This window comes from Bos javanicus, chromosome 6 (assembly GCF_032452875.1).
Source record: "Bos javanicus breed banteng chromosome 6, ARS-OSU_banteng_1.0, whole genome shotgun sequence".
NCBI lineage: Eukaryota > Metazoa > Chordata > Mammalia > Artiodactyla > Bovidae > Bos > Bos javanicus.
Window position 1 is genome coordinate 27,055,546 of NC_083873.1, and position 22,847 is coordinate 27,078,392.

At 35.2% G+C, this 22,847-nt stretch overlaps 1 protein-coding gene across 3 annotated transcripts in view; it reads left to right on the forward strand.

Annotated features, from left to right (window-relative positions):
- Nucleotides 1-22,847, forward strand: part of STPG2 (sperm tail PG-rich repeat containing 2) — a 636,844-nt gene that overhangs the window by 355,428 nt on the left and 258,569 nt on the right. For all 3 annotated transcript variants that reach the window (XM_061419604.1, XM_061419605.1, XM_061419606.1), the window contains one exon: nucleotides 7,019-7,134. In XM_061419604.1, the coding sequence (XP_061275588.1) occupies nucleotides 7,019-7,134 (116 nt within the window). The remainder of the gene's footprint in view (nucleotides 1-7,018; nucleotides 7,135-22,847) is intronic.

Genomic DNA, 22,847 nt, shown 5'->3' on the forward strand with positions numbered 1-22,847 from the left:
ACAAGGGCTTTATAACTTTGGATATCTATCCCATTAATTGAATTGATATTAGAATGATTAATCTAGAGTCAAATGTTACATTTTATTTAAAATTTTGAAATGTCATTTGTAAATGAAGCTAAAGCTTTAAAAATGTTTCATGTGAACCTATCAATTCTAAAATACATAAGATTCTAAAATATCAACAAGAATGTATTCTTCAAAGTAAGTTGTTTCAAATTGCATGTCTCCTAGGGAGATAGAGGCATTAATTTTGTGTCCTATTAATATCTTTATATCTATTCTGCTATTTCACTATTTATGTTCATTTTCAGTATTCTGTGCTTTAAGTTTTTATTGCCTCACTCCACAGTGTCTTTTTAATGCCTTCTAATTTAGTTTCATTTGTCACCACTCTTCTAAAGTTAGATTCTATATGCACTACTTCCCTGCTTCCCTGGTGGCTCAAATGGTAAAGAATCTGCCTGCAATTTGGGAAACCTGGGTTTGATCACTGGGTTGGGAAGATACCCTGGAAAAGGGAATGGTGGCCCACTCTAGTAATCTTGCCTGGAGAATCCCATGGACCAAGGAGCCTGGTGGGCTACAGTCCATGGGGTTGCAAAGAGTTAGACACAACTGAGTGACTAAGCACAGTACATACACTCTACTATAAACCTCCTTGTGAAATATTTGATACGTTAGACCTCCAACCCTCTTCATGCACTTCTCCAGTGGCTCAGTGGTAAAGAATCCATCTGCAATTCAGGAGACGTGTGTTTGATCCCTGGTTGAGAAGATTCCCTGGAGAAGGAAATGGGCACCTGCTCCTGTATTCTTGCCTGGGCAATTCCATGAACAGAGGAGCCTGGCAGGCTATAGTCCGTAGGGTTGAGAAAGAGTCAGACACTACTTAGTGACTAAACAACAACACTCTTCATATACGAGGCATGGCATGCTATAGACAGTAATTATTGGTTAACATGGAAATGGAGAAAAAAGTAGCCTCTTTCTATTTGTTGTCTATGATGTTGTAGTAGCTAGGTGTATTAACTAGACTGTTTCCTTCTTTGACTCTTCTGTTCCCTCTCTGTGTGCAATCTCCCAAGTTCCACTCCTCAGTTATTTAGTTTTCACTTAGAGAAACCTCGAGTATTGCCTCTATATAAGTAACTCCATTCTTTCTCTCCAGGTCAGCTTTCTCATGAGTTTCAGTTACATATCTACAATTGTCCTCTGGATATCCTGCATCTTTTCATACATAACTGGCTCAAAATCAAGCCCAAAATCTTCCTCTGCTTCTTCTTTCTGTGTTTCTTTATTACCATCACAACATTACCTTTCTCATAGCCATTATTCATTTTTATCTCCTTCCAATCACTGTACATACTAAATGTTTGTTGCATTTCTTAGAAAGTATTCTGAATTGTTATTCTTTTTCCTTACAATGTTAGTAAACTCCTTGTTAGTAACCCTGAAATAGACCTTCTACAAGCCATTTCATTCTATAAACTATTGCCAGAGTTTATTTCTTAATTATATTTTTCTTTACGAATCTCCTTTAGTCTAAAATCTTCAAGGGGTAGACTATGGAAGTGGTTTTTAAAAGCTTTTTTATAAAAAAAAATTACTGAACAACTTTGGATAAATAAAATTTTACACGGAACCCAAACAAAGCAGTGAACCTGTAGTTGTTTTGGGTGAAAATATTTAAGTGTAAGTGTTAGTTGCTCAGTCATATTCAACCCTTTGCGATCCCATGGACTGTAGCCTACCAGGCTCCTCTGTCTGTGGAATTCTCCAGGCAAGAACACTGGAGTGGGTTGCCATTCCGTCTTTCAAAATTTTATTTGGGCTCTACCTACACATTGTCCCCTGGGCAATTCTTTGGAATTTTTGGAACATTTTAGAATACAATTTGAAACTGTTGGCTCTAGTACAAAATCTTTATTTAGGAATTAGGCTGTTACGTTCAGCCAATCTGTTTACTCCATACAACTGTTCCATAGTTGTAAATTTCATCTTCGTGCCTTGACTTTTATCATGGTTAGTGCTCAGTATGCTGTAAAACCACCATTCTCCTTCTTTAAATCTTATTCATATTTCCAATGCTATTCAGTCATCACCTCTTCTCTAAACATATGAATGTTGTTCAGTCACTAAGTTGTGTCTGAATCTTTGCAACCCCATAGACTGTAGCATGCTAGGCTTCTCTGTCCTTCACCATCTCTTGGAGTTTGCTCAAATTCATGTCCATTGAGTCGCTGACGCCTTCCAACCATTTCATCCTCTGTCATCCCCTTCTGCCTTCAGTCTTCCCCAACATCAAGGTATTTTCCAATGAGTATGAATGAACATATGAATGAATATTTAGGAAATAAGACTTGGGTATCACTTCTGATGATGTAGATGTATTTTGAGTGGGTATTATTTTCTTTTTTTGGAAATTACGTGTGTCTTACAATTAATTACTATGTAAGCAGAGGTCCCTGCAAGTGTATCTTGGGGATATTGTGGATTTGGTTTCAGACTACCACAACAAAGCAGATATCCTAATAAAGAGAGTCATACAATTATCTTTGGTTTTCCAGTTCATATAAAAGTATGTTTACACTATAGTGCAGTCTATTAAATACGCAATAATTTTTGTCTAAAAAATGTACATACCTTCATTTACAAATGCTTTATTGCTAAAAAAAAAAGACTGTACATCATCTGAGCCTTCAGCAAGGGATGCTCTTTTTGTTAGTATAGTTTCTTCCCTTGATATTGTGTGGTGGTTGCTGAAGGGCTAAGTGGTTGAGGCAGTTTCTTAGATAGTAGTGAAGTTTGCTGCATCAATTATGTCTTCCTTTCACATTTTTTTTCTATATCACACATGCTGTTTAGTAGCATTTTACATACAATAGGACATCTTTCAAAATTGGAGTCAATCCTCTCAAACCCTGCTGCTGCTTTATCAACTAACTTTATGTAATACTTTAAATCCTTTCTTGTCAAAATGTTAACAGTCTTAACAGCACCTTCACTGGGAGCAGATTCCATCTTAAGAAACCACTTTTTAAACTTATCTATAAGAAGCAACCCCTCATCCGGTTAAGGTTTACTACGAGATTGCGAAAATTTGAGTCGTATCATCAGACTTCATTTCTATTTTTAGTCCTCTTACTATTTCCGTGTCTGCAGTTTTTTCCTTTACTAAGTCTTGAATCACTCAGTCATTCAAATTCTTCCAACTAAGTCCTGTTAATGTTGATATTTTTACCACTTTCCGTAAATCGTAAATGTTCTTAATGGCAAATGCAATGGTGAATCCTTTCCAGAAGGTTTTTAATTGACTTTGCCTGCTTCTCTGGTTGCTCAGATGGTAAAGAATCTGCCTGCAATGCAAGAGACCCAGGTTTGAACCCAGGTTGAGAAGATCCCCTGAAGAAGGCAATGGCTACCCACTCCAGTATTCTTGCCTGGAGAATTCCATGGACAGAGGAGCTTGGTGGGCTACAGTCCATGGGGTCGCAAAGAGTCAGACATGATGGAGTGACTACTTTCACTTTCTTTTCACATTTATCATAGGAATCACTATTGATGGCAGCTAGATCCATTTGAAATATATTTATTAAATAATAAGATTTGAAAGTCAAACTGACTCCTTGATCTATGGGCTGCAGAATGGATATTATGTTAGCAAGCATTAAAACATCATTAATCTCATAGTACAGCTTCATCAGAGTTCTTGGGTGACCAAGTACATGTCAATATTTGGTAATTTTCTGAAAGGAAACTTTTTTTTTTTTTCCCTAAGCAGTAGGTCTCAACAGCGGGCTTGAAATATTCAGCAAACCACATTGTTAACAGATGACGCATTATCCAGGCATTATGTAGCATAGTTCTTAAGGGCCTTAAGGTTTTTGGAATGGTGTTCAATTTAAAATCACCAAGTATATTAGTCTCTACCAAGGGAATCAGCCTGTCCTTGAAACTTTGAATATAGCCATTGACTTCTCCTCTTTAGCTATGAAAGTCCTAGATGACATCTTCTTTCAAAAGAAGGCAGTTTTTTCTACACTGAAAATCTGTTTAGTATATTACCTTCATTAATCATCATAGGTAGATCTACTGGATAACTTGCTACAGCTTCTGTATTATCACTTGCTACTTTACCTTGCAGTTTTATGTTATGGAAATAGCTTCTTTATATTTACCAGCTTCGGTTAGCTTCAGACTTCATCTGGAGCTTTCTCAGCTCTCTCAGCCTTCATGAAATTGAAGAGAATTAGGCCTGACTCTGAATTAGGCTTTGGCTTAAGGGAATGTTGATCTCTAACCAGACCACTAGAAGTTTCTCCATATCAGCATTAAAACAGCTTAGCTTTCTTATCATTTGTGTGCTCACTGGGATAACACTTTTAAATTCCTTCAAGAGTTTTTTCCTTTGGATTTATGACTTGGCTAGTGCAAGAGGCCTGGCTTTCAGTCTGTCTCAACTTTTGACATGCCTTTCTCAATAAGTTTAATCATTTCCAGTTTTTAAATTAAAGTGAGAGTCATGTGACTTGTCCTTTCACTTGAACACTATGGCAATAACCCGTGGTAGAGGTACAGATTGGCCTAATTGCATTATTATTGTGTCTCAGGAAATAGAGAGACCCGAGGAGAGGGAAAGAAATAAGGGAACAATCAGAACACATACAACATTTATCAGTTAAGTTTGCCATCTTATATGGGGGTGATTTGTGATGCCCTCAAACAATTACAATAGTAATATCAAAGGTCAGTTCAGTTCAGTTGCTCAGTCATGTCTGATTTTGTGACCACATGGTCTGCAGCACACCAGGCTTCCCTGTCCATTACCAACTCCCAGAGCTTGCTCAAACTCATGTCCCTTGAGTCAGTGATGCCATCCAACCATCTCATCCTCTGTTATCCCTTCTCCTGCCTTCAGTTTTTCCTAGCATCAGGGTCTTTTCCAAGAATCAGAAGCAACAGTTAGAACTGTTGCTTCAGGTGGCCAAAGAATTGAAGTTTCAACTTCAGCATCAGTCCTTCCAATAAATATTCAGGATTGATTTCCTTTAGGATTGACTAGTTGGATCTCCTTGCAGTCCAAGGGACTCTCAAGAGTCTTTTCCAACACCACAATTCAAAAGCATCAATTCTTCAGCATTCAGCTTTCTTTATGGCCCAACTCTCAAACCCATACATGACTACTGGAAAAACCATAGCTTTGACTGGACAGACCTTTGTTGGCCAAGTAATTACTCTGGTTTTTAATATGCTGTCTAGGTTGACCATAGCTTTTCTTCCAAGGAGCAAGCATCTTTTAATTTCGTGGCTGTAGTCACCATCTGCAGTGATCTTGGAGCACCCCCAAATAAAATCTCTCATGGTTCCCATTGTTTTCTCATCTATTTGCCGTGAAGTGATGGGACTGGTTGCCATGATCTTAGTTTTCTGAAAGTTGAATTTTAAGGCAGCTTTTAAACTCTCCTCTTTCACTTTCACCAAGAGGCTCTTTAGTTCTTCACTTTCTGCCATAGGGTGGTATCATATGCGTATCTCAGGTTATTGATATTTCTCCAGGCAATCTTTATTCCAGCTTGTGCTTCATCCAGCCCGGCATTTTGCATGTTGTACTCTGCATGTAAGTTAAATAAACAGGGTGACAACATACAGCCTTGATGTAATCCTTTTGAAGTTTGGAACCAATCTATTGTTCCAGCTCTAGTTCTAACTATTGCTTCTTGACCTGCATACAGATTTCAAGAGGCAGGTCAGCTGGTCTGGTATTCCCATCTCTTTAAGAATGTTCCAGAGTTTGTTGTGATCCACACAGTCAAAGGCTTTGGTGTAGTCAATAAGGCAGAAGTAGATGTTTTTCTGGAACTCCCTTGCTTTTCCAGTGATCCAGTGGATGTTGGCAATTTGATCTCTGGTTCCTCTGCCTTTTCTAAATCCAGCTTGAACATCTGGAAGTTCATGGTTCATGTACTGTTGAAGCCTGGCTTGGAGAATTTTGAACATTACTTTGCTAGCGTGTGTGATGAGTGAAATTGTGCAGTAGGTTGAATGTTCTTTGGAATCACCTATCTTTGGGACTGGAATGAAACTGAACTTTTCTAGTCCTGTGGCCACTGCTGAGTTTTCCAAATTTGCTGGTGTATTTAGTGCAGCATTTTCACAGCATCATCTTTTAGGATTTGAAATAACTAAACTGGAATTGCATCACCTCCATTAGCTTTTTTCATAGAGATGCTTTGTAAGGCCCACTTGACTTCGCATCCCAGGATGTCTGGCTCTAGGTGAATGATCACACCATTGTTGTTATCTAGGTCATGAAGATCTTTTTTGTACAGTTCTTCTGTGTATTCTTGCTACCTCTTCTTAATATCTTCTTCTTCAGTTAGGTCCATACCATTCTGCCCTTTATTGTTCCCATCTTTGCATGACATATTCCTTTGGTATCTCTAATATTCTTGAAGAGATCTCTATTTTTTCCCATTCTATTGCTTTCATCTATTTCTTGCATTGAGCACTGAAGAGGACTTTCTTATCTCTCTCTGCTATTCTTTGGAACTCTGCATTCAAATGGGTATATCTTTTCTTTTCTCTTTTGTCTTTAGCTTATCAAAAGATCACTAATTACAGATTACCAAACAGATATAATTTTAATAATGAAGAAGTTTGAACTAGTGTGAAAATTTCAGGACCAATGCTTTGAAATATGGTGCTGATAAATTTGCTAGAAGCAGGAATGCCACAAACCTTCAATTTGTTAAAAAAAAAAAAAAAAGATGAAAAAAACATAATATCTGAAAAATGAAGTAAAGCAAATTGCTATAAAATGAAGTATGCCTCTGTTTTATGCTTATTATATTTGAAATCCCTGAACTGAATGACTTTAAGCATTCAAAAGGATGGGTTCAAGATTGTTTGATGCCAAATTTAAATGTTAAGTTCACAAATCTAAGAATAATATCCATGTGACCAAAATCAATAATTTAAAATGTGCTTTATTATTTTTACATTTGTTTTCTCTTAGGACCTACAACATACAATCCTGTTTTTAAGAAATCCTGCTTCATACCCTCATTTGTTAAAGCATCAAAGCGTTTTAAAGATTCCAAAGAGATTACTCCTGGTCCAGCGACATATGAGGTTTGTCAATAATATTTCTCTTTAAATAATAACATAAGAATGAAAAAATTTCGAGAACGTCACTGGAAATGTCTTCATTAAAGTCCTTTCCGTATGATCTATTCTTATTACTAACCAAAACCTTTAGCTGATAATGACTTTGTAAAAAATATATTCTGACAGTTCTTAAAGATTTAAGAATTATTTAATAACTCATATATAAATAGCCTAAACAGCATTAATGCATATATATATATATATAATTTTATATCTCTGCAACTTTAAATATTTACTTGTCTACGTACACAAATCGAAATTTCCAAATATTTGTTGAAATTAAGAATTTATTAAAGAGCATGGAAGAAAGCCCTGCAGATCTGGAAGAACAGGTTTGATCTTTTATTTTCTTTTAATAAATGCAGATGGTTTAGATTCATAATAAATAAATGTCTCATTCTGTTGTGGGTCTTCTGATTGTATGGAGGAGGCTGAAATAAACTGCTGGGTTTTAGAAATTGTATTCACTATAGGCTTTAATTACCTGTTTTGGATGAAAAGGTCTTCCCATTGGCTATTAGCAGTTAATTTGAGTGCAAACCATAGTGAATGTTCTTATCTGAGATAGTTAATGACAAATTTCTCTGTATTGAATGTATGTTTTTCTACTTACTTAAAATGTCATAATCCAAATAGTTTTTCAGCATTCTGTCAAAAGTATAATCATAATATAATAGCAAAAAAGGAAGAAAATCAAGTAAGTTATGAAAGACTTGTTATTTTTACCCATTGGCTATTGATTTTCCCAGAAGATCACTGTTAATGTCTATTGATAAGCAAATACTTTTATAAGATTTACTTCAGAAAGGGAAAATATGCTAAATAGAGCCTTCATAGTAGTTCAGAATGTGAAAGTAAAAGAATGATACATTATATATTTAATGTTTTAGAGCCTTGCCTGTGTAATATAAGGCAAGACTTGCAAATTAGAAACTTACAATTGTAAAGATTTGGCAAAGTTTATGACATATTTACTCTTGATTGTTGGGTATGAGGAAGGGTCTTTAAGCAAGTATTTATCAGTAAACTATTAGTCTTAATGAAGTAGGTTAGGTATTATAGATGTTCACAGTTTGATAATATTAAATCATATTAAATCCTTAGTTGCTTGTGTCCACACTCCTTTTTAAAAGTGATTTTAATGATGTCCACAAAATACAAATGCCAGTAAATCTGATGCTACCTTTTTCGTTTTGTGATACACTTGTCAGAGAAGATGTACCAATTAGTCTTCCTTGTATTTAAAGATGCTTTTCCTTTTTCCTTTCACTGAGATTTAATAATTTTTATTTATACATCAATCATTTGTTGTGAAAAATTATTTTCCACATCAGAAAAAAACATTTATGGATTTAACAATGAGGTATAATTAAGGTAATGCCTGAAATTTCAAACTAATATATCCGTACATTATATAGTCTATATAATACTACAGTGCATGGTAACTTTTCTATTGAAAACTACCTATATTTTTTTTGTCTTCACAACACCATTTGTTTCCTTATAATTTGCTCTGAGTTTTTAATTTGATGCTTCTCTTTTCCTTTATCATGTTTAATAAATTTAAATTGATGATCTAAAAACATATTTGCCTTAAATATTTTACTTTTTCAATAGAAAAAGATGATTCTAGAAATTTATAACACTTTTGAGATTGCAATATGAGATTCTATTTGGAAAATACTTAAATGTATATAATGTCTGCCATCGAGATGGTTAGAGGTTTCTTTAGTATTTCATGTCCACTTTGGATCCCAATTGTCGGATGTTCCTTTTCTTTACATCCTTACCAACCTATTTTATTCTTGTCTTTTTGATGATAGCTACCAGTTGTGAGGTGATATCTCACAACTCATGGTTGCTTCCATGTCTTGGCTATTGTTAAATAGTGCCACATGAAGAATGCTTCAAGAATGCTGAAGTGCACGTATCTTGTTGAATTATGGTTTTATTTATCCAGATATATCCCCAGGAATGGGATTGGTGGGTCATGTGGTAGCTCCATTTTAGTTTAAAAAACTAAAGAACCCCCATACTGTTCTCTATAATGACTGTACCAATTTACATTCCTATTATCAGTGTGTGTGTGGGGGTGTTCTGTTGTCTCCACACCCTCTCCAGCATTAATTGTTTGTAGACTTTTTGATGATGGCTATTCTAACCATTGAAGTGACACCTCATTGTAGTTTTGATTTGCATTTGTCTAAGTAGTTATGTTCAGCATCTTTTTCATGGGCTTTTTGGCCACCTATATGTCTTCTTTGAGGAAATGTCTATTTAGATCTGCTCATTTTTTGATTCCTTTTTTTCCTTCTGTTAATCTGCATGAGCTATTTGTATATTTTGGAGATTAATTCCTTGTTGGTCTCATCGTGTCCAAATATTTTCTCCCATTTTGAGGGTTGTCTTTTTTTTTTTTATAGTTTCCTTTGATGTGTAAAAGTTTAATTAACAGCTTTTAATTAAAAGCTGTTTGTTTATTTTTGTTTTTATCTTCATTATTCTAGAAAGTGGATCCCAAAAGATATTGCTGTGATTTATGTCAAAGAGTGTTCAGCCTATGTTTTCCTCTAAGAGTTTTATACCATCTGATCTTACATTTAGTTTTTAAATTCATTTTGAGTTTATTTTTGTGTATGGTATTTGAGAATTTTCTAATTTCACTCTTTTACATGATGCTGTCCAATTTTTCCAGAATCACTTATTGAAGAGACTGTCTTTTCTCCATTGTATATTCTTGCCTCCTTTGTCATAGATTAATTGACCATAGGTACATGGATTTATTTTTTGGCTTTCTATCCTGTTCCATTGATCTATAAGTTTGTCTCTGTGCCAGTACCATGCTGTTCTGATTACTGTAGCTTTATAGTATAATCTTAAGTCATGAAGCCCGATTCCTTAAGCTCCTTCTTTTTTTCTCAAGATTGCTTTGACTATTTGGGGTCTTTGTGTCTCCATACAAATGTTAAGAAATGCAAAAAGTGCCATTAGTTATTTGATAAGGATTAACTTGAATCTGTAGATCACCTTGGATGATAGTATAGTTATTTTGACAATATTTATTCTTCCAATCCAGATACCTAGTATAGCTATATGTCATCTTTGATTTCTCTCATCAGCATCTTATAGTTTTGAGAGTACAGGTCTTTTGCCTACTTAGGTACATTTATCCCTAGGTATTTTATTCTTTTTGAAGCAATAATAAGTGGGATTATTTCCTTAATTTCTCTTTCTAATCTTTCATTGTTAGTGTACAGAAATGCAAGAGATTTCTGTGTATTAATATTGTATCCTACAACTTTATCAAATTCATTAATGAGCTCCACTAGTTTCTGGTAGCATCTTCAGGATTTTCTATGTATAGTATCATGTCATCTGCACAGTGACAGTTTTGCTTTTTCTTTTACAATTTTGATTCCTTTTATTACTTTTTCTTCTCAATTGCTGTGACTAGGACTTTCAAAACTATGGTGAATAAAAATGGTGAGACTGGACATCTTTATCTTGTTTCTATTCTTAGAGGAAATGTTTTCAGCTTTTTACATTTGAGTATGATGCTGTCTGTGAGTTTGTCATGTATGGCCTTTATTATGTTAAGGTATCTTCCCTCTCTGCCTACTTTCTAGAGAGGGTTTTTTTTTTTTTTTTTTTTTCCTGTAAATTGATGTTGAATTTTGTCAGTCTTTTTCTGCATCTGTTACGATGACCACAAGGTTGTATTCTTCAATTTTTTTAATGTGAAGAATTGATGCTTTTGAACTGTGGTGTTGAAGAAGACTCTTGAGAGTCCCTTGGACTGCAAGGAGATCCAACCAGTCAATCCTAAGGAAATCAGTTCTGAATATTCATTGGAAGGACTGATGCTGAAGTTGAAGCTCCAATACTTTGGCCCTCTGATGTGAAGAATTGACTCATTGGAAAAGACCCTGATGCTGGGAAAGATTGAAGGCAGGAGGAGAAGTGGACGACAGAGAAGGGGATGGCATCACCGACTCGATGGACATGAGTTTGAGTAAGCTCAACTTACTCAAGTTGGTAATGGACAGGGAAACCTGGCGTGCTGCAGTCCATGGGGTCAGAAAGAGTCGGACATGACTGAGTGACTGAACTGAACTGATCAAAGGGATTGATATTGTGGATACTGAAGAATCTTTGCATCCCTGGGATAAATCCCACTTGATTATGGTGTATGATCTTTGTAATCTATTGTTGCATTCAGTTCACTAGTATTTTGTTGACAGATGTTGATTTTCTTCTCTGCAGAAGCTTTTTAGTTAGATGTAGTCCCACTTCTTTATTTTTGTTTATACATTTGATGTCATATCCAAAAATATCATTGCCAAGACCAATGTCAGGAAACTTTTCCCTATGTTCCTTCTAGAAGTTTTATGGTTTCAGGTGTTCAAGTTAAGTCTTTAATCCATTTTGAGTTAATTACTATAAGTAGTATAAATAAGGGTTCCAGTGTACTTCCAGTTTTCCAAGCATCACTGATAAGAGGATAACATCTTTTCCCATTGTGTATTCCTGATATCCTTTTCAAAGATTAGTTGACGGTATATGAAACAGGTCATTCTGGGCTTTCAAGTTTTTCCATTGCTTATGTGTCTTTTTTTTATGCCAATTTTGACTACTTTAGCTTTGTGACAGAGTTTGAAATCAGGAGGTGTGAGGTTTCTAGCTGTTCTTTCTTAGGAATACCTTGGCTACTCAGGATCTTATATGATTCCATACAAATGTTAGGATTATTTTGTCTGTTTCAGTGAAAATGCCTTTGAAATTTTGATAGAGATTATATGAAATCAATGGATGACTGCATATTGTAGAGTGCATATTTTATTATTATTGATTTTTTAAATTCTTGGACATATGATATCTTACCATTTGTGTCTACTTCAAATTCTTTCATCAGTGTCTTATAATTTTCAGTGTACAGATATTTTTTGCCTTGGTTACCTTTATTCCTAAGTATTTTCTTATGTTTTGTGCTATTGTAAATGGGGCTGTTTCCTTTGTGTTTTAGATAGTTTGTGTTAGTGCATAGAAACATAATTGACTTTTATATGTTCAGTTTTCATTCTGCAACTTTTTTGATTTCATTTATTTATTATTTTATTGTATTTCCATTGATATTTTTGTGGCATCTTTAGAATTTTCTGTAGATTTATTTCGTCTACAAACAGAAATAATTTTACTTCTTTCTTTACAATTTGGTTGGCTGTTATTATCATTAAGCTCCCTGATGGCTCAGATAGTAAAGCATCTGCCTGCAATGTGGGAGACCTGGGTTCAATCCCTGGGTTGGGAAGATCCCCTGGAGAAGGAAATGGCAACCCACTCCAGTATTCTTGCCTGGAAAATTCCATGGACAGAGGAGCCTGGTGGGCTACAGTCCATGGGGTCACAAAGAGTCGGACATGACTTTTGCCAAATTGTTCTGGCTAAAACTTCCAGGGTATGTTAAATAGGGGTGGTTAATGTAGTCATCATTGCCTTTTCCTGATCTTAGCCAGAAAGTTTTTAACTTTTTACTGTTGAATATAATGTTTAGATGTAAGTTAGTCTTCAGTGGCCTTTATTATGTCAAGGTATTGTACACTTATTCTATAACCAAGTTGTTAAGATTTTTTTTTCTAATGAAAAAATGTTGAATTTTGTCAGATACTTTTTTTGCATTGAGATGATCATATGATTTTTATTTTTTATTGTTTTAATGTGGTACATCACTTTTATTGATATGTTTATGTTGAACCACTTTATTCTCAGGGATGAATCCCATTTGCTAATGGTGTATGATCCTTTTAAGGTACTGTTGAATTTGGTTTGCTAGCTTTGATATTTTGTTGAGGTATTGTGCAAGTATAATCATCAGGGATATTAGCCTGTAGCTTTTTCTTTTTGTAGCCTTATCTAAGTTTATTTTCAGAATAATGCTGGCCTCATAAAATGAGTTTAGGAGTCTTCTCTCCTCTTCAATATTTTGGGAGAGTTTGGGAAGGATTGGCATTAGTCATTTAAATGTTTGGTAGAATTCACTAGTGAAACGATCTGGTCCTATTCTTTTGTTTTCTGGGAGATTTGTAATTACTGCTTCAATCTCCTCAGTCATTAAGTTTTTGCTGTTGTTGTTTGTTTTGTTTTTCTAGGCTACGCTGGGTCTTCATTGCTCCATGTGGGCTTTCTCTAGTTGCAGTGAGCAAGGGCTCCCTTAGTTGCAGTGCACAGCTTCTTACTGCGATGGCTTCTCTTGTGGAGCACAGGCTCTAGGCACATGGGCTTAGTTGCTCTGTGGCATGTGGAATCTTCCTGGATCAGGGCTTAAAACCATGTCCCCTGTATTGGCAGGCAGATTCTTATCCACTGTTCCACCAGGAAAAGTTCAGTGATTAAATTTTTTCAGATTTTCTATTTCTTTATGATTCAGTCTTGGTAGGTTATATATTTCTAGGAATTTATCCTTTTTTTTCCCTTAGACTATTCAGTGTGGAAGTGTACAATTGTTCATATTAGTCTCTTATGATCCTTTTTATTCCTGTGGTATGAATTGTAATATCTCCTCTTTCATTTATAATTTCATTTGTTTGAATCTTCTCTCTTTTTTCCTTTGTCTAGCTAAACTTTGGTCAATTTTCTTCATCTTCTCAGAATACCAGATCTTTATTTTGTTAATCTTTTCTGTTGTTTTCTTGGTTTCTATTACATTTCTGCTCCAAAACTCGTTACCGCTTTTCTTTTACTGACTTTGGTCTTAGTTTGTTCTTCTTTTTCTAAGATGTGTAGTAGATTTATTTATGACGTTTCTTTTTCTCTTATGTGGCATTTCTTCCTATAAACAGTTTTCTCTACATCTCCTAAGTTTTGGTATGTTGTTTTGCCATTTTTTATTTGTTTGTTCCAAGATAAATACATATTTTTGGCTACAGCGTGTGACTTGTGGGATCTTAGTTCCAGAACCAGGTATCAGACCATGACCCCTGCTGTCAAAGTGCAGAGTCCTAACAACTGGACTGCCAAGGAGTTCCCTTAAGATATTTTTTGACTTCCCTTTTGATTTTTTTTTTGACCCATTGTTGTTTAGGAGTATGTTGTTCAATTTCCAGATACTTGTGAATTCATCAGTTTTATCCCATTGATTTCTGATTTCATAGAATATGAAACTATCAGAAAGGGTATTTTGTATGATTTCAGTCTTCTTAACACTTGCAAAGGCTTCTTTTGTGACCTAACATAATTTCTCCCATAGACTGTCCCATGTGCCCTTGAGAAGAATATGTTCTGCTTAGATGGAGTGTTCTTTATGTCTGCTGAGTTCACTTGTCTAAGATGTATTTTGTTTCTTCGTTAATTTCGTGTGCATTTTATGAAAGTATGGTATTGAAATCCCCAACTATATTTGGATTGCTATCTATTTCTCTTTTCAAATATAATAATTTTTTATTAATACATTGAAGAGCTCTGATTTTGGGTGTATATATATTTACAATTGTTATATCCTTTGGGTGAATTGACCCCTTTACCATTATGTAATGACCTCTTTTTGTCTCTTTTTACATCTTTCGATTTAGGGTCCATTTTATCTCATATAAATATAGCTAATCCTGTTGTCTTTTGGTTTCTATTTCCATGGAATATCTTTTTCCATACCTTCACTTTGAGCCAAGTGTCCTTAAAGCTGAAATGAGTCTTTCATAGAAAACACATATTTGGGTCTTTTTATTTTTTTTAATCCATCTAATCCAATCTATGCCTTTAGATTAGATAATTTACTAATTCCATCATATTGTTTCCTGGCTATATTGTAGGTTCCTTATTTCTTTTTCCTTCTTTTGCTTTAGAACAGTGCTTGGCATATAGCATGACTCAATAAATGTTTGTTCAGTATTTGAATGGATTTTAACTTTTTTTCCATGCCATGTTTCTAGTTAGATATTTTATAAGCGTAATTTTTATCTTTAGTATCATCTACAACATTTTTAGTTCTACTCATGCTTTTCTTTAAGATATTATTTTTTTTGAAGAGCAGTTTAGATTTGCAACAAAATTGTGAGGGAAATACAGCTATTTGCCATGTACTCCCTACCTATTGGTCTTTTTTTTTTTAACCAAGGATGAACCTATATTGACACATTGTAACCACCCAATGCCCATAGTTTACTTTAGGATTCATTCTAAGTGTTGTATGTGCTATGGGTTTTGACAAATATATAATGATACATACCATCATTATAATATCATACAAAGTATTTCTACTGCCTTAAAAATTTCCTGTTTTCTGTTTATCTCCTTATCCATTGACAACCACTGATAATTTTATGATCGTTGTTTTTCCTTTTCCAAAATATCTTATATTCAGTATGTAGCCTTTTTAGGTTGGCTTCTTTCACTTAGTAGCATGCATTTAAAGTTATATATTTGAATCAACCAAGTCCAAGAAACCCAGAGAGTCCCAAACAGGATAAACCCAAGGCGAAACACCCCAAGACACATATTAATCAAATTAACAAAGATCAAACACAAAGAACAAATATTAAAAGCAGCAAGGGAAAGACAACAAATAACACACAAGGGAATTCCCATAAGGATAACAACTGATCTTTCAATAGACACTCTTCAAGCCAGGAGGGAATGGCAAGACATACTTAAAGTGATGAAAGAAAATAACCTACAGCCCAGATTACTGTACCCAGCAAGGATCTCATTCAAATATGAAGGAGAAATCAAAAGCTTCTCAGACAAGCAAAAGCTGAGAGAATTCAGCACCACCAAACCAGCTCTCCAACAAATACTAAAGGATATTCTCTAGACAGGAAACACAAAAATGGTGTATAAACTCGAACCCAAAACAATAAAGTAAATGGCAACGGGATCATACTTATCAGTAATTACCTTAAACGTAAATGGGTTGAATGCCCCAACCAAAAGACAAAGACTGGCTGAATGGATACAAAAACAAGACCCCTACATATGTTGTCTACAAGAGACCCACCTCAAAACAGATGAAACATACAGACTGAAAATGAAGGGCTGGAAAAAGATTTTCCATGCAAATAGGGACCAAAAGAAAGCAGGAGTAGCAATACTTATATCAGATAAAATAGACTTTAAAACAAAGGCCGTGAAAAGAGACAAAGATGGTCACTACATAATGATCAAAGGATCAATCCAAGAAGAAGATATAACAATTATAAATATATATGCACCCAACACGGGAGCGCCGCAATATGTAAGACAAATGCTAACTAGTATGAAAGGAGAAATTAACAATAACACAATAATAGTGGGAGACTTTAATATCCCACTCACACCTATGGATAGATCAACTAAACAGAAAATTAACAAGGAAACACAAATGTTAAACGATACAATAGACCAGTTAGACCTAATTGATATCTATAGGACATTTCATCCCAAAACAATGAATTTCACCTTTTTCTCAAGCGCACATGGAACCTTCTCCAGGATAGATCACATCCTGGGCCATAAATCTAGCCTTGGTAAATTCAAAAAAATAGAAATCATTCCAAGCATCTTTTCTGACCACAATGCAGTAAGATTAGATCTCAATTACAGGAGAAAAACTATTAAAAATTCCAACATATGGAGGCTGAACAACACACTGCTGAATAACCAACAAATCACAGAAGAAATCAAAAAAGAAATTAAAATTTGCATAGAAACGAATGAAAATGAAAACACAACAACCCAAAACCTGTGGGACACTTTAAAAGCAGTCCTAAGGGGAAAGTTCATAGCAATACAGGTGTACCTCAAGAAACAAGAAAAAAGTCAAATAAATAACCTAACTCTACACCTAAAGCAACTAGAAAAGGAAGAAATGAAGAACCCCAGGGTTAGTAGAAGGAAATAGTAACAATAACCCTGTGTACGAGACAGCAAAAGAGACAGTGATATATAGAACAGTCTTATGGACTCTGTGGGAGAGGAAGAGGGTGGGAAGATTTGGGAGAATGGCTTTGAAACGTGTATAATATCATGTATGAAACGAGTCGCCAGTCCAGGTTCGATGCATGATACTGGATGCTTGGGGCTGGTGCACTGGGATGACCCAGAGGGAGGGTATGGGGAGGGAGGAGGGAGGAGGGTTCAGGATGGGGAACACAGGTATACCTGTGGCAGATTCATTTCGATATTTGGCAAAACTAATATAATATTGTAAAGTTTAAAAATGAAATAAAATTAAAAAGAATAAATGTAAGAATAAAAAAAATAAAGTTATATATTTGATTTTTATATTTTAGCTGTATTTAATTTTTTAACGTAGTGAAACAAGGACAGTTGTCTGGATTTTGAAGCATTATCTGCTTCAATGGGGTGGTTTCATATTCTATGCTTAGTAAATTGCAATTTTTATACAATTACATTAAAGAAATATTTCCACTGCTTAAAGTTAAAAGGAAAAATTTAAAGTAAAGCCACAGTTATAGAGAAAAGGTAGGTGCATTGGTCTAAGAGAAAACTTACCGACTTTAATCATTAATAGCTGAGATATAAGGATAAAAAGTTACTAAAACTACAGTACCAAAAATAGTACCCAAAAGTCTTTATTGCTGTACTTGCCAAATAGGTGGATCCGTAAATTAGTTATTACTAGTAGTATTTCATGGCTATATTCATTTATTTCTAGTTTATAAAAATGAATCCAGTCTGCCCCAGGCTCTGAGGATCTAAAAATGACTCAAATATGTAGCCATCAAGAATGGAGAAAAAAATATAGATATTTTAATTATAATAAAGTAATTATTATCTTGGAATAGGTGAAAGGTATCTGGATATAAGCTAATCAGATGGAACTAGGAAATCTTCCGAAAGCATTTTATGTGAAATATGAGATTAGTGGGAATTTTCCATTTGTATAAGCTAAGGGATCCTGTTGTAGGCAAAATAAATGATATATACAAATTCAAACAAACACTGAAGAATAAAAAATATCCTTGGCAAGTCTTTATTATCACTGTTTTTAAATATAGATGGCATGACATTACACATGTAGAGAATGCTAGATAACAAAGTATATTAAGCAATGTTCATCTTTTGTATTATTCCCCTTATTATAGGTAGACACTTGCGATTTCTGAGTAGAAGTACTATTATATATTAATAGAAATAAAGCAAAATCCACTTTTCACTTTTTAATGTTTTACATTTATTTTTTCTTGATATATTGATAATAACTAATGATAAAGGTTGATTTAAATTATGTCATTTTTGGACAAATGTTCTTAAGTTTATTTTCAAATACCCATATGATTTCTGTATAAAATATTTTATTATAGCTCTCAGTCAGTCAGTCAATTCAGTCACTTGGTCATGTCTGACTTTTGTGACCCAATGGACAGCAGCACTCCAGACTTCTCTATCCATCACTAACTCCCAGAGCTTCCTCAAACCCATGTCCATTGAGTCAGTGATGCCATTCAACCATCTCATCCTCTGTTGTCTCCTTCCCCTACTGCATTCAATCTTCCCAGCATTAGGGTCTTTTCCAAGGAGTCAGTTCTTTGCATCAGATGTCCTAAGTATTGGAGTTTCAGCTTCAGCATCAGTCCTTCCAATAAATATTCAGGACTGACTTCTTTTAGGATTGACTAGTTTTATTTACCTGTAATCCAAGGGACTCGCAAGAGTCTTCTCCAACACCACAGTTCAAAAACATCAATTTTTCGGCACTCAGCTTTCTTTATGGTCCAACTCTCACATCCATACATGACTACTGGAAAAACCTTTGACTGGACAGACCTTTATTGGCAAACTAATGTCTCTGCTTTTTAATATGCTGTCTAGGTTGGCCATAGCTTTTCTTCCAAGGAGCAAGAGTCTTTTAACTTCATGGCTGGATTCACCATCTGCAGAGATTTTGGAGTTCAAGAAAATAAAGTCTGTCACTGTTTCCATTGTTTCCCAATCTATTTGCCATGAAGGGATAGGACCCAATGCCATGATCTTAGCTTTTGAATGTTGAGTTTTATGCCGATTTTTCCACTTTCCTCTTTCACTTTCATCAAGTGGCTCTTTAATTCCTCTTTGCTTTCTGCCATAAGTGTGGTGTCATCTGCATATTTGAGGTCATTGATATTTCTCCTGGCAAACTTGATTCTAGCTTGTGCTTCATCCAGTCCATCATTTCACATGATGTACTCTGCATATAAGTTAAATAAACAGGGTGACATTATGCAGCCTTGACATACTCCTTTTCAAATTTGGAACCAGTCTATTGTTCTATGTCCAGTTCTAACTATTGCTTCTTGGCCTGCATATAAATTTCTTAGGAGGCAGTTAAGGTGGTCTCATATTCCACCTCTTTAAAAATTTTCCACAGTTTGTTGTGATCCACACAGTCAAAGGCTTTGGTGTAGTCAGTAAAGCAGAAGTAGATGTTTCTCTGAAACTCTTGCTTTTTCAGTTGCTCTTGCTTTTTCAAATTGCCAATGGATGTTGGCAATTTGATCTCTGGTTCCTCTGCCTTTTCTAAATCCAGCTTGAACATCTGGAAGTTCATGGTTCACGTACTGTTGAAGCCTGACTTGGAGAAATTTGAGCATTACTTTACTAGTGTGTGAGATGAGTGAAATTTTGCAGTAGTTTGAGGATTCTTTAGCATTGCCTTTCTTTGGGATTGAAATGAAAACTGACCTTTTCCAGTCCTGTGGCCACTGCTGAGTTTTCCAAATTTGCTGGCATAGTGAGTGCAGCACTTTCACAGCATCATCTTTTAGGATTTTAAATATCTCAACTGGAATTCCATCACACCCACTATCTTTGTTCGTAGTGATGCTTCCTAAGGCCCACTTGACTTTGCATTCCAGGATGTCTGCCTCTAGGTGAGTGATCATACCATCGTGATTATCTGGGTCATGAAGATCTTTTTTGTATAGTTCTTCTGTGTATTCTTGCTACCTCTTCTTAATATCTTTTGCTTCTGTTAGGTCCATACCATTTCTGTCTTTTATTGTGCCTATCTTTGCATGGAATGTTCCCTTGGTATCTCTAATTTTCTTGAAGAGATCTCTAGTCTTTCCCATTCTGTTGTTTTCCTCTATTTCTTTGCATTGATCTCTGAGGAAGGCTTTCTTTTTTCCCCTTGGTATTCTTTGGAACTCTGCATTCAAATGGTATATCTTTCCTTTTCTCCTTTGACTTTAGCCTCTCTCTTTTCTCAGCTATTTGTAAGGCCTTCTCAGACAATCGTTCTGACTTTTTGCATTCCTTTTTCTTGGGGATAGTCTTGATTGTTGCCCCCAGTACAGTGTTATGAACCTCCATCCATAGTTCTTCATGCACTCTGTCTATCAGATCTAATCCCTGAATCTATTTCTCACTTCCACTGTATAATCATAAGGGATTTGATTTAGGTCATACCTGAATGGTCTAGTTGTTTTCCCTACTTTCTTAAATTTAAGTCTGAATTTTGCAATAAGGAGTTGATGATCTGAGCCACACTCAGCTCCCGGTGATTTTTTTTTGCTGGCTATATAGAGCTTCTCCATCTTCGACTACAAAGACTATAATCAGTTTGATTTTGGTATTGACCGTCTGGTGATGTCCATGTGTGGAGTCGTCTCTTGTGTTGTTGGAAGAGGGTGTTTTCTATGATCAGTGTATTCTCTTGGCAACACTATTTTAGCTTTTGCCATGCTTCATTTTTACTCCAAGGCCAAAGTTGCTTCTTACTCCTGGTATCTTGTGACTTCCTACTTTTGTATTCCAGTTCGTTATGATGAAAAGCACATCTTTGTGTGTGTGTGTGTGTGTGTGTGTGTGTGTGTGTTATAGCTATAAAATATATTTATTTTAAAATGTGACTTAAACTCCTGTTTTTAAAAACCCAGCTTTATGCCATAGTTTTAAAGTTTGTGGCATTAAGTATATCATAGCCTTTGAAAATGTGATTTAAACTTTGGTTTTAGAAATCAGTTTTGCACTTCATTTGTAAAGGTCATAGCACAGTATTTAAAACCCCAAAATGAAAAAGGTAACTGTCATTTGCCATTCTCCAAAAAAGGTCTTTGGTTCTCCATGGACTACATTCTTAGTTTAATTTTCCCTTTTCATTTCTGTTTACAGAACTTTTAATATTCCTCTGAACTTCCTAAGTTAACTAAGTTATGGGAGACTAGTTAGGATCTGTTCCAGAAAATCTATTTTCAGCCTACTGAATTCAGCTTTGACTTGCCTATCAGAGGTATCAATTCAGTTCAGTTGCTCAGTCGTGTCTGACTCTTTGTGATCCCATGAGCTGCAGCACGCCAGGCCTCCCTGTCCATCATCAATTGCTGGAGTCCACCCAAACCATGTCCATTGAGTAGGTGATGCCATCCAACTATCTTATCCTCTGTTGTCCCCTTCTCTTCCTGCCCCCAATCTTTCCCAGCATCAGGATCTTTTCAAATGAGTCAGCTCTTTGCATCACGTGGCCAAAGTATCGGAGTTTCAGCTTCAACATCAGTCCTTCCAATGAACACCCAGGACTGATCTTTAGGATGGACTGGTTGGATCTGCTTGCAGTCCAAGGGACTCTCAAGAATCTTCTCCAACACCACAGTTCAAAGCCATCAATTCTTTGATGCTCAACTTTCTTTATAGTCCAACTCTCACATCCATACATGACCACTGGAAAAACCATAGCCTTGACTAGACGGACCTTTGTTGGCAAAGTAATGTCTCTGCTTTTGAATATGCTATCTAGGTTGGTCATAACTGTCCTTCCAAGGAGTAAGCGTCTTTTAATTTCATGGCTGCAGTCACCATCTGCAGTGATTTTGGAGCCCAGAAAAATAAAGTCAGCCACTGTTTCCACTGTTTCCCCATCTATTTGCCATGAAGTGATGGAACCGGATGCCATGATATTAGTTTTCTGAATGTTGAGCTTTAAGTCAACTATACCTATGCTAATTGCCATAAATGGAGACCTCTTTCCTATATATGTTTTCTTGATTTAATGCAGAATTTATTTATGGAATTGTCTAAAATATTCTTAAAACTGAAAATTACACATTATATTTTGCATAAACAGTGGAGTACTGTAGTCACAAAGGTGGGTTAAGTATATGATTTTGCAATGGCACCGAGTGATGATTTGAATGTAACAACATCAAAAATGAGGAAAGTGTAAAGGAACCAGGTCCATATCTATTTAACCTATTTTTATTTGAATCAGTGTCATTTTAATGTGTTACATTGAAATATATTCTTTTCTGTGTGTTTCAGTTTGCTAAAGTCTTTTAAGCTGTCATTGATTTTATTACCAAAAAGTGCTTATGCCTAAGGTATAATTTAAGAATCTGTGGAGGTAGAAAAAAAATCTTACCCAAATGATAATGACATGCTTTCCTAGTATCTTGTTCTAATTATAATGTAGAAGTTTCATTATTTGTTGAAGGTGATATTTAAACTTTAACTTCTTGATAAATAACCATGTTTATAACCAATGAAATGATACTTTTTAAGCAGTTAAGCAATTCTTGGGGGCTTATCTCTGGTTATCATAACAATTCATATTTTCATTTACATATTCTCCTAAAATGCAGACTTTTTTTTTTTTAACCATGCCATAGCATCTTGTATATATAATTGAGGTTTTTGGATTAGAATCATTGTTAGAGGAGAATCAAAGTAGTAAGAGAAATAGGCTTTTCTTTGAATTCTCAACAGTAAAATCA